The sequence below is a fragment of the Crotalus tigris genome, unplaced genomic scaffold, assembly GCF_016545835.1.
Source record: "Crotalus tigris isolate CLP2741 ecotype Arizona unplaced genomic scaffold, ASM1654583v1 scf7180000024350.909852, whole genome shotgun sequence".
Taxonomy (NCBI): domain Eukaryota; kingdom Metazoa; phylum Chordata; class Lepidosauria; order Squamata; family Viperidae; genus Crotalus; species Crotalus tigris.
In genome coordinates this window covers 132,501-144,814 of record NW_024100519.1, presented here as the reverse complement: position 1 = coordinate 144,814, position 12,314 = coordinate 132,501, and the positions used below count along the sequence as shown (strand labels likewise).

The 12,314-nt window shown below is 42.7% G+C and overlaps 1 protein-coding gene across 13 annotated transcripts in view; it reads left to right on the top strand.

The window, feature by feature from the left end:
- The window catches only part of CACNA1B (calcium voltage-gated channel subunit alpha1 B), a 112,629-nt gene that overhangs the window by 89,150 nt on the left and 11,165 nt on the right, over positions 1 to 12,314 (top strand). For 9 of the 13 annotated variants that reach the window (XM_039327075.1, XM_039327071.1, XM_039327068.1 and 6 more), the window contains 10 exons: positions 502 to 666; positions 776 to 886; positions 1,597 to 1,680; positions 5,834 to 5,839; positions 6,339 to 6,455; positions 7,157 to 7,222; positions 8,175 to 8,266; positions 8,436 to 8,586; positions 8,810 to 8,937; positions 11,960 to 12,056. In XM_039327075.1, the coding sequence (XP_039183009.1) occupies positions 502 to 666; positions 776 to 886; positions 1,597 to 1,680; positions 5,834 to 5,839; positions 6,339 to 6,455; positions 7,157 to 7,222; positions 8,175 to 8,266; positions 8,436 to 8,586; positions 8,810 to 8,937; positions 11,960 to 12,056 (1,017 nt within the window). The remainder of the gene's footprint in view (positions 1 to 501; positions 667 to 775; positions 887 to 1,596; positions 1,681 to 5,833; positions 5,840 to 6,338; positions 6,456 to 7,156; positions 7,223 to 8,174; positions 8,267 to 8,435; positions 8,587 to 8,809; positions 8,938 to 11,959; positions 12,057 to 12,314) is intronic. The other 4 variants (XM_039327077.1, XM_039327069.1, XM_039327078.1 and 1 more) reach the window with 1 other exon arrangement.

Below are 12,314 nucleotides of genomic sequence, written 5' to 3'. Positions count from 1 at the left end.
TGCCCAGTTTCAAGGATTTTTGCTTCACCATGCTATTGGTCCAACTGTACAGATATGCTAACATTACAGAATAACAAGAGTTGGAAGGGGCCTTGGAGGTCATCTAGTCCAACAACCTGCTCAGGCAGGAAACTCTATACCATTTCAGACAAATGGCTGTCCAGCCTCTTCTTAAAAACTTCCAGTGTTGGAGCATTCACCGCTTCTGGAGGCAGGTTGTTCTACTGGTTAATTGTTCTAACTGTCAGGAAATTTCTCCTTAGTTCTCGGTTGCTTCTCTCCTTGGTTCGTTTCCATCCATTGTTTCTTGTCTAAAGACCAATCTAAACATCTAAAGGCCAATCAGAGCATGATAACTAACTATTTGCTGTAATCGCAAGTCCAAACAGCTGATGATTTGGAAGAAGAAGAAGACCATTTAGGAGGAAGCAGGAGAAAGATTATGTTCCTGTGATTTTCTCTTTTGATCTTGCTGGTTTTTTTTTTCTTCTTCTCTTGCAGAGAGCCTGCATAGACTTTGCCATCAGTGCCAAACCTTTGACCCGCTATATGCCCCAAAACAAACAATCATTCCAGTACAGAATGTGGAAATTTGTGGTCTCTCTTCCTTTCGAGTACTTTATCATGGTCCTGATTGCGTTGAACACCATTGTGCTTATGATGAAGGTTAGCAACCTCTGGGGTGATCGTGAGGTCTCCCATTTGTGTAATCTTAACCTATTTCTCTGGTGGCTGCAACTTGACTTTTCTCCTCCCCCCCCAAACTTTAATTTAGTTCTATGGTGCCCCTGAACCCTACGAAGATATGCTGAAATGCCTCAATATTGTCTTCACCTCCATGTTTTCACTGGAATGTGTCTTGAAGATCATCGCCTTTGGTGCATTGGTACGAACTTTATTTCATCACTGTCCTTTCCCATCCAAAGTCAAGTTCTCACTTTCCAAGTTTACCTGATGTTCTCGTATTCATTTCCAAATAAAGTATTCTATTCTATTCTATTCTATTCTATTCTATTCTATTCTATTCTATTCTATTCTGTTCTGTTCTGTTCTGTTCTGTTCTATTCCTATTCTATTCTATTCTATTCTATTCTATTCTATTCTATTCTATTCTATTCTATTCTATTCTATTCTATTCTATTCCATTCCATTCCATTCCATTCCATTCCACTCTATTTCTTATTCTATTCTGTTCTATATTCTATTCTATTCTATTCTATTCTATTCTATTCTATTCTATTCTATTCTATTCTATTCTATTCTATTCTATTCTATTCTATTCCACTCTATTTCTTATTCTATTCTGTTCTATATTCTATTCTATTCTATTCTGTTCTCTTCTGTTCTGTTCTATTCTATTCTATTCCATTCCACTCTATTTCTTATTCTATTCTGTTCTATATTCTATTCTATTCTGTTCTGTTCTGTTCTGTTCTATTCTATTCTATTCTATTCCTCCTTGGATGTTGGATAGACTCGGCGTCCCACCGTGCTTCCAAGCGGGTCTATTTCTGAATTCTGTGTCATTGAATTGTTGTTTCCTTTTGGTCAAGAGCTTTGAAAGGGATCTGAAGGGTCCTCCCTTTTCTCTTACAGAATTATTTTCGTGATGCCTGGAACATTTTTGATTTTGTCACAGTCTTGGGAAGTATAACTGATATTTTAGTCACAGAGATTGCGGTGAGTACCAACTGGAGACTTGTTTTTCTTTAGCAAACCATACATTTTTTTTTTAAAGGGGTGGGGGGAGAATCTAGATAGACCTCTTGGGCAAACTGTAAATTTTGGGGCACTAAGGCTACTATTAGATGGGTAAGTAATGAAGATACAACTTGAACTGCTTCAGAATAGAATAAATATTATGGGGCCTTCTAATTCTCCGCTCTTGTACCATGTTTATGACCTCAAAGGGACTTTGCAGAGTTCCTGCTTTGGGGTCTATCATGTTTGACACTATTAATTATGGTTAGCATCTATTATGTGAGGTATGTCCTCCAGATGTTGCTAAATGACATCTGGAGGACAGCATGAACACTGAATATTGGCCAGAATGCTTGGGTCTCCCATCCTGGTTCAGCAGCAGCTGAAATTTCAGAAATCCCATACTCCCAGGAACAGGGAGATCAGTGTTTAATGACTCGGTTTGAACTTTCCGGTTCCTTTTTCCATACTGATTCCACGTTGGGACGTGCAGCCTTTCTTCTTGTTGGGAGAAAGTTAAGGAGACCATGTTCCCCGGCCTGCGCTCGATTCCATGACTTACCTCCAGCTTTTCTAGAGCCACTTTAGAGATTTCTGAGAAAATGCTTCCCAGCCTATATCAAGACCCACGTCTGAGAGGTGACAGTTGGACCAACCTGAATTATGCCCTATGATTCTTGTCTTCAAAACTCAAGGCTGAACGTCTTTTGGAAATTTAAGGCATTGGTTGCAAAGGACGCTAAGTCATTTTTTTTTTTTTTTGCCACTGAAAGGGATTGTTCAAAGGGATACTGTGTACAACGCCAAAGAATTAATGATGCATCCAATTACTCAATTTGTTTATGCTGGTATCCATTGGCAATAGATCATTCTGCTGTAGTGGTCACCTCTCTTTGCAAATTCTTTCCCCAGAGTGGGACCCGTGGCTCTTGAAAGCCACAATTCTTGCCACCCCTTCCACAGATTACAACATTTGACATGAGAGAAAGAATCAAGTGCCACTGAACAACCCCATTAATCACGTGTAATGCTTTGGATACGGTTTGAATGAATTTAAATCTAATTTAGCTTTCTTCCTGACCCTGTGAGTAGCCTTTGACACAGATGTTGGTAATAGCTGTTTCTTCTCTCCTCCCTTCCTGTAATGACAGCCTGGTCTGCAAGATGCTTACCAAGGTTATTGAATTAGCTCATGTTCTGAGTTGGTGCAGGGCTGACCTGTAACGTAAGCAAAGCAGATGGAGTTGCATGATCTGCCTACCAAGGCTAATGTGCTGTGTGAATTCCTCAGTGAGGTCACGACTTGATTCAGTCACGTGGTAGGGTTGATGATGAATCCTAAGCTGATCTCCCAACCAGAATCTCTACTTTTTTTGCTTTCTGGACTGAGCTATGCGGTCTCTATCCAGGGAAGGAATCACAACATCAGTAAGGAGATGTCTACGTAATTCAGTGGAAGCTTTTTCAGACCTCCCCAAACAGAACCATCATCCAGAGCCGTCCCAAAGGTGTTTTCTGAAGTTCTGAACTGAAGAAGCTTCTCGGATAAGAAGCGAAACGTCTTCAGAGGAAAACAAGAAGGTCCAGTTGCCTTTTGAAAAAAAAGCACCTCTGGGACAACCATGACCTGGAGCACTGAGAAATTCCCTAGACATCCAGAGTAGAAAACTATTCTGTTTTATTTCAGTATGATTCAGCAGCAGCAGAATTCAATCCGGGCTCTTCTGTGGTGAAACATTATTGGCCTGTGATGGAAGCACCTGCATCAGAATTATGGCTGATTATTACCATCTATTTCCCCGCCCCTGCATTTTGATTTGATGGAAATAGAACCCTTTTTCTGAAATATGTTCGATGGGGGGGGGCGATTGTTTTGTGGGAGTCCTCATGGGATAGAAAAGCAGAGCTATGACCAAAGTATATATTTAAGGGATCTCCCCACCTCTAGAATCAAGTCTCCCAAGGGTTGCAATTCTCTGGCTTCCTACAAAGCATAAAGAACAGGTCCAGCCAAGGAGGCTGATAGGGAACATGGAAGGACCACAGAAGATGGAAAAAGAAAGACTAGTACCCTTCTAAATGGTAAAGTAAGGTATAACGTGCCACAAAAAGAAATTCTAAAGCATCTTAGAACAATGGAAGGCAGGATGACTTGGGCATAAGATCAATTCATTTTCCCCATCTCAGCTGCTAACCCATAGCTATCATGCTTTAATCCCTTTACCCTGGTGTCAGATATTTTGATAGCCGTCATGTGGGTCTCTGCACTACCAAAAGGAGCTGTCAGGCACAAAGAATTAGGACCACCCGTTAGGTTGCCGAATAGAAGATTGATTCAAGCCTCTACACAAGTACCTGGCCAACACTAAATGGGCATTAGATAAGGGTCAAAAGAATTCAGGAGGAGTTGAAGCGTTCTGGGAACACAGCGACTCAAAGCTAATGGCGTGCTTAACTCCGCCCTTTCAGCACTGCCTGCTCTTCTCCTATTGGAGCTACTTGAAGGAAACTTCCAGAAGATGGGGCATTTTCCTCCCCACCCTGAAATCCAGAAGTGGGGCCTCCCTCCATATTTGCCCCCCCTTCCTCACCTGGTTCTAGATCTTTACCATTTATACTTACGAGATGTTTAGCCACTAACATTTAGGACCAACGGAGAAAAGAATAAGGAAAACACATCAATGAATTTAGTTTTCCTTTGATTCTGTAGATGTGCGGTGTACCGGTTTCTTTGGCCAATGCTACGAATTCTTCTCTTTCTTGCTCTCTGTTGTTGTTGGGTTGTTGTTGTTGTTTTTTTTTTTAACTTCTACAGGCAAATGCAATCATGTCAGTTTTTCTTCCCACCTCACGAACATAGCTCTTGCTATGTTTTTCCTCTTCAGCTGTTAAGATTATAAGCTTGATCATCAGATCAGACAGCCAGGAGGAGTAAGATTTGAATGGATGGGAAAACCTTTGTATCGGGGATTTTAAAAAAAAAATGCACCTGAAATGAGGGACATCTATGAGTTTATAGGCGTTTTAGTTTTTGGATGAGACAGTGGTTCGAATGCAGCATTGCAAGCTAACTCTGCCCACTGCCAGGAATTTGATCCTGACTGGCTCAAAGTTGACTCAGCCTTCCATCTTTCTGAGGTTGGTAAAACAAGGACTCTGATTGTTGGGGGCAACAGGCTGACTCTGTAAACTGCTTAGAGAGCGTGGTAAAAGCACTATGAAGCGGTATATAAGTCTAAGTGCTATTGCTATTGCTGTAACTGATCGGATGTTTCATGGCGCAGTGGTTAGAACGCAGTATTGCAGGCTAAACTCTGCCCGCAGCCTGGAGTTCAATTCTCATCGGCTCAAGGTTGACTCAGCCTTCCATCCTTTCGAGGCTGATAAAATGAGAATCCAGATTATTGGTGGCAATATGCCGAGTCTGCAAATCATTTAGAGAGGGTTGTAAAGCACTATCAAGTGGTATATAATGTAAGTCTCTCTACTATCTCTATTATCTCCAGGGTCCCCCTCCAACTCTTTTAACTCTGTTATTCTGTCTATCCTTGGGTGGACCAGCATTTCTGAACTGACGGTCCCGTCAAATAATTACCAGATTCCTCTTTCAAGACCCATACGTGGCTGCAGGGGTTTGCTAAATTCACGTTCCCTTTTTGAACGCAAACCGCGAAACTGGCATTTTTAGCTTTGCCTGGGAATTTTAAAAAAACAAAACAAAAAAAGACACAATTCAAAGGTGCTTGCAGAGTGTCCACGAATTTGCATTGCAATGTAAAATGCAAATGATTTCACTCCACTGTGTTTCTTTCCAGATTTGGTCCTTCTTTTTATAATCACTTCTTTTTATAAATCCCTAATTTCTCCCCTCCTCCCTTTCTAATATGATCATTAGTGTTTCTGTTCTTTTCCAGTGCTGATGACTCATTTTCTCTTTTTTTTTCTGTTTCTGTTTTCTGTCTGTGTGTGTTTTCTCTCTTTCCTGCTGAATCATGTCATTCAATCAACATGCAAAAAACATGTCTACATCTGTCTGTTGCCTGCCTCCTGCTCACAAATAAATATCTATTTAAAAATAATCATAACGCTAAACTCAAAAATCACTATTCATCCATGAAAACATCTCATATAGGACACGGTTGGTTTCACTGAATTTGTTTTTTTTGGGGGGGGGAAGGGTTAAAAATATATATATCAATCGTCTGCTTTAAGGAAATGTTTGTTCCTGTTTTGTTTGGTTTCCTTCCTTTTTAATTTGAGTGTTTGGGACTCTCCTTTCCCTTGTGCATTGTGACTTAGTTTCCTCACCTCATTGTGTTTGTATTGGCTGCTTGATAATGGAATAATAATAATAATAATAAACCCTTAACCGTTGCCAAAAAAAACCCCCTCCCTTCCTTTATTCGTCACCTTCGTGCGGCTGATCGGAACGGGAAACTTATTTGCATGTTGTTATGATAAGAAAATAAATTCCTCGCGGGATTTTTCTTTTGCAAGGTTGTTTTTCCTCTGCCGGCCGACTTGCTGCTTAGAACCCAAAGCCGGTAAATTTTTCCTTTCCTGTTTTTTGTGGGCTGCGGTTTCAAATCCCACCCGGCTCTGAACGATGGGAATTTTTTTTTCTTTTTTCTTTGCAGGATAATTTCATCAACCTGAGCTTCCTCCGCCTCTTCCGGGCTGCGCGGCTTATCAAACTTCTCCGTCAGGGCTACACCATTCGGATTCTGCTCTGGACTTTTGTCCAGTCTTTTAAGGTGAGGGTTTTTTGAGGGTGTAAGAACTACTCACGAGTTCTATTTTGATTTGCTTCTAGGTTTTTATTTTTTAAAAAAATACATATATATCACTTAACGGGATCGAAACAAAACAAACAAGACCTGTTTTTTTTTTTTTAAAGCTGCAATGAAAAAAATCGCAAACACATAAGCTTACAACAGCTTGTTTAGTGACCATCTGAAGTGACCACGTCATTGAGTAAAGCAACTTGTGAAGGCACTGAAAAAAGGACCATTTTTCACCCTTATGACCATTTTAGCATCCCTGGGGTCACGTGATCAAAATTCGGACACTCAGCGTTTGATTCACGTTTGTGACGGTTGCAGTGTTCCGGGGTCACGTGATCAACATTTGGACGCTTGGAGCAACGGACTCACATTTATGATGGGTGCAGGGTCCTGGTGTCACGCTATCCCCTTTTTTGACCTTCTGACAAGTGTAGTCAATGGGGAAGCCACAACTGTGTTATTAACAATTGCAGGAATTTACTTAAAGGCTGTAAAACGGATGCAATGTTCAATTAAAAAACGCCTCACATAGCAACAGAAATTTGGGACTCCCTCGTGGTCTTAACCCGAGGACTACCTGCTCTCTGACATGTGCGGTTGTGCAGATGTTGTGATGTGCTGTGCTCTCTGCTGGGTGAGTGCAAGCTCCCGACTTCTTCTCTTTTCTCCAGGCCTGGCCCTATGTGTGCCTCCTCATTGCCATGCTGTTTTTCATCTATGCCATAATTGGCATGCAGGTAAAATGGGCGGCGGGAACCAGATCGACTAAGCAGGGTTTAGAGTGTGTTGTCACAGAGAAGGGGAAGGTAGTTGAGGGTGATGAAAGCCACCATCTCCAATGGCACCTGTTCGTCACGCTGGGCCTCCCACCAATGGGTAGAACTGTTTGCAGTGTAGAATAGAATATGGAATAGAATTGGATGGGATGGGATGGGATAAGGATAAGGTTAGAGAATAGAGTAGAGTAGAGTAGAGTAGAATAGAATAGAATAGAATAGAATAGAATAGAATAGAATAGAATAAGCATAGAGACTAGACTAGACTAGACTATAGACTAGACTAGAATAGAGTTGAATAGAATAGAATAGAATAGAATAGAATAGAATAGAATAGAATAGAATAGAATAGAATAGAATAGAATAGAATATGGAATAGAATAGAAGAATAGAATAGAATAGAATAGAATAGAATAGAATAGAATAGAATAGAATAGAATAGAATAGAATGATAGAGAATAGAATAGAATAGAATAAGCATAGAGACTAGACTAGACTATAAACTAGACTAGACTAGATTAGACTAGACTAAACTAGACTAGAATAGAATAGAATAGAATAGAATAGAATAGAATAGAATATGGAATAGAATAGAAGCAATGTAGAATAGAATAGAATAGAATAGAATAGAATAGAATAGAATAGAATAGAATAGAATAGAATAGAATAGAATAGAATAGAATAGAGCTGGAAGGGACCTTGGAGGTCTTCCAGTCCAGCCCCCTACTCAAGCAGTCCAGAAAACTCAAGCAGGAGAACCTATACCATCTCAGACAAGTGACTGTCTAGCCTCTTCTTAAAAATCTCCAGTGATGGAGTGCCCACGATTTCTGGAGGCAAGCTCATGTTCTCTTAGTTGTTTCTTCCTTCTCTCTCTCTCTCTCTCTCTTCTCCTTCTCTCACTTTCCCTCAGGTCTTTGGAAACATTGCTCTGGATGATGACAGCGCCATTAATCGTCACAATAACTTCCAAACTTTTCTGCAGGCACTAATGTTGCTTTTTCGGTGAGTTCTTCCTGGATCCCATCTGGGAGAAATACTCCTTCTTTGCTCATCTTTATCAACCACGCCGTCATTTTAAGCAATCTGAAGAACCATTGATTTAAGACCCCATAGTTACCCACTTACATTCATGGGCCTTTTTCTTGGGTTTTTTTTTTTTTTTTGGTTTCAGGAGTGCTACTGGAGAAGCCTGGCATGAAATCATGCTTGCGTGCCTCAGCAACCAGCCCTGTGACGAGCACTCAAACCTCAGCAGAAACGAATGTGGCAGTGACTTCGCTTACTTCTACTTTGTCTCCTTCATCTTCCTCTGCTCCTTTCTGGTGAGACGTTTTTCTCTCTCTCCGTCGAACGCTGCGATGCTACGAGCTCTGTCTCTTTCAGGTGTAGCTTTCCTTTGAGCCTGAAAAAGTCACCCTCGTTATTCCGGTCTGTGCCCTCCTCCGTTGATCTAAAAAAGTTGGCAACTCGCTTATCAACCACCACAAAAAAGTCGGCAACTTTCCTCCTCCTTGCCCTGATCTCATTTCCTCCCTCCCTTTGCAGATGTTGAACCTATTTGTGGCTGTAATCATGGACAACTTTGAGTACTTGACACGAGATTCTTCCATCCTAGGACCTCATCATCTGGATGAATTCATTCGAGTTTGGGCAGAATATGACCCAGCTGCTTGGTATGTATCTCTATCCCAGTCCTATCTTCCTTGCTCACCCGCTTTTGGTCTTCTGAAGGTGGCGTTGGATTGGTGGAGCTGCTTCTCGCATTGGGAGAAGACCATCCAAGGGGTTGACTGGTTACCCTCAAAGACAGTTATGTTGGGGTTCCTCACTGCAATGGTCAAGACCCAGCAATATTTTGGGTGATGGAGATTGGGAAGCTTGATCGGTATTCATACAATGCAGTATTGCAGGCTGACTCTGCTCACCGCCAGGAGTTTGATCCTGACCGGCTCAAGGTTGACTCAGCCTTCCATCCTTCCGAGGTCGGTAAAATGAGGAACCAGATTGTTGGGGGCAAAAGGCTGACTCTGTAAACCACTTAGACAGGGCTGTAAAGCACTGTGAAGCAGTATATAAGTCTACGTATTATTTCTATTTCTATTGCCGTGGTGGCACAGTGGTTACAATGCAGTATTGCAGGCTAATTCTGCCCACTGCCCACATCTATCTATCTATCTATCTATCTATCTATCTATCTATCTATCTATCTATCTATCTATCTATCTATCTATCTATCTATCTATCTATCATATCATATCCATCCATCCATCCATCCATCCATCCATCCATCCATCTATCCATCTATCCATCTATCTATCTATCTATCTATCTATCTATCTATCTATCTATCTATCTATCTATCTATCTATCTATCTATCTATCTATCTATCTATCTGCTATGATGGCGCAATGGTTAGAATGCAATATTGCAGGCTAACTCTGCCCCCTGCCAGCAGTTTGATCCTGACCAGCTGAAGGTTGACTCAGCCTTCCATCCTTCTGAGGTCGGTAAAATGAGGACCCAGATTGTTGGGGGGCAAGAAGCTGACTCTGTAAACCGCTTAGAAAGGGCTGTAAAGCGGCACTTTATATACGTCAAGTGCTATTGCTACCGCTATTGGTTCATCTCCTCCTACCTAACAGCATCTAACAAATTACTTTTACGGGACTTAAGCAGAGAGTAATTTTCTAACGGGAAGTCATGAATTATGAAATGCCCTTCCCCCCCCCCTTCCAATTCTTCTTCTACTTGTCATGTTATTGTGGGATGGAGATGTGAGGTTCCAGGAAAGACTTTTTTTTTTAAATTAATCACAGCTTTTTTTTTCTTTTCTTCCTATTGACTCGCGACTTATGAATGTCTGTTTTCTTTCCAGTTGCCGGATACATTATAAGGATATGTACAATTTATTCCGAGCTATTGCCCCACCCTTGGGCTTAGGAAAGAAGTGCCCTCATAGAGTGGCATACAAGGTTTGGAATTTCGGGGTGGGTTAAGGAAATTCCAGCCCTTTCTTTCTTTTTTGGGGGGGTGGAGGAGAAGTTGTCTTGATTTGCCACCAAATGGGGTCCTTTGTAGACTGCAAAATAGAAATAACCTTGGAATGAAACTAACCGGTTGCATCAATAGACATGATGGGCAAGCTTGTTTCTACCCCTTTCTGCCTGCTGCATTTTTCCTTCTGCCCAGCGTAGTCCTTCCTTGCCTGGATGCGGCAGCCTTCTGGGACTGTCGGCCTTAAAAATGTTTCCAAACTCAGAATTGGGAGATGTTTCAGGTTAGCCTAGCTTCTCAGATGAGGCTGAGACATAGGAAGAACGGTTGTAGGAATTGTGTAGATCCGGTAGAGCGAAAAGAAGGACTAGGGGTGACATGATAGCAGTCTGCCAACATTTGCCCCAAAGAAGAGGAGAGTCAAGCTCTTCTCCAAAGCAGCTGAAGGCAGGACAAGAAGCAACGGATGGAAACCGATCAAGGAGAGAAGCAACCTGGAACTAAGGAGAAATTTCACGACAGTGAGAACAATTAAGCGGTGGAACTCCTTGCCTCCAGAAGCTGTGGGTGCTCCAATACTGGACGTTTTTAAGAAGAGACTGGACAGCCATTTGTCTGGAATGGAATAAGGACCCTTGAGTGAGCAGGGGGTTGGGCTAGATGGCCTCCAAGGTCCCTTCCAGTTCTATTATTCTGTTCTATTCTCACGGCCCTCGTTTTCATTCAGCCCAATTCCGGGGGGGGGGGGGATCTCCGTTATTTTTGAAAGGCTAAAAACCTTTATTTAGTTCAAGGCTCTTAGATCTCGCTTTTCGGTTTTAAAAGGCGAGCCAATGGTCTGTTGCCATCCGGAATTCTTAACTAGGCTTTAAGAGCTAAGGAGAGCTTTTAGAGAATATTGTAGCAGAATACGGGAAGGAAGGAAGGGAGGGAGGGAGGGAGGGAGGGAGGGAGGGAGGGAGGGAGGGAAGGAAGGAAGGAGGGAGGGAGGGAGGAAGGAAAGAAAGAAGGAAGGAAGGAAGGAAGGAAGGAAGGAAGGAAGGAAGGAAGGAAGGAAGGAAGGAAGGAAGGAAGATCACTGATGATGTTACCTAGTTGGGTAATGAGAGGTCTGCAAGAAAGCAATCCAACTCAGAGAGTGCCAAGGGCTCCACCAGACCTTTGGCTTCCACCATGGCTGACTGTCCCATAACGCTTCCTTTCGCCCCTCCTTCCCGTGAGTGCAGCCACTTCCTCTACCCCAAAACGACCCCTCCGCCTTTGAAATCGGGCACTGCCTTTTTTTAAAGGCGCCCTGTTACGATACCCCCCCCCTCCAACACACCTTCACCAGGAATCCACACCTCCTCTCTTCCTTTTCTGCCTCCTGACTTGTTTCTGTTTCTTTCCCCCCAACAAATAAAAAAATAAAATCAATCCGAGAGCAGATGGCAGGAGAAACCCAAAAGAGATGGACCTGGAGAAGCCCTTCTCATGCAACTCCTCCTTGGTTTTGCTACCTTCCCTGGAAAACCAGACTTCCAAGGCACCAATTAACCAGAATTCTCTGTCTTCTTGTTTGCTCCCCCCCCACCGATCCTTATTTCCCCCCCTCCCTTTGTTTGTGGCTCGTGCTTCCTCCTTGTGTTGTCTTACCTTCCCCATCTATCTGTCTCTCTGTTTGTCTGTCTCCCCCCACCTCCCATCCTTCTTGTTCCAAGTGGGCGGATCAGTTACACCGACATGTACGAGATGCTGAGGCACATGTCGCCACCACTTGGCCTCGGGAAGAAATGCCCTGCTCGTATTGCCTATAAGGTTAGATTTTGCCCAGCCAGGCCATCGGGTGGCATCTGTGTTCCATCTAAGCATCTTCCCTCCCATCTCTCCTTCCTTCCTTCCCTCCCTCCTTCCCTTCCTTCTTCCTTTCCTCCCTCCCTTCTCTCCTTCCTTCCTCTCTCCCATCTCTCCCTCCCTCCCTTTTCCTCCTTCCTTCCTTCCTTCCTTCCTTCCTTCCTTCCTTCCTTCCTTCCTTCCTTCCTTCCTTCCTTCCTTCCTGCTACTCTCGTGGCTTCA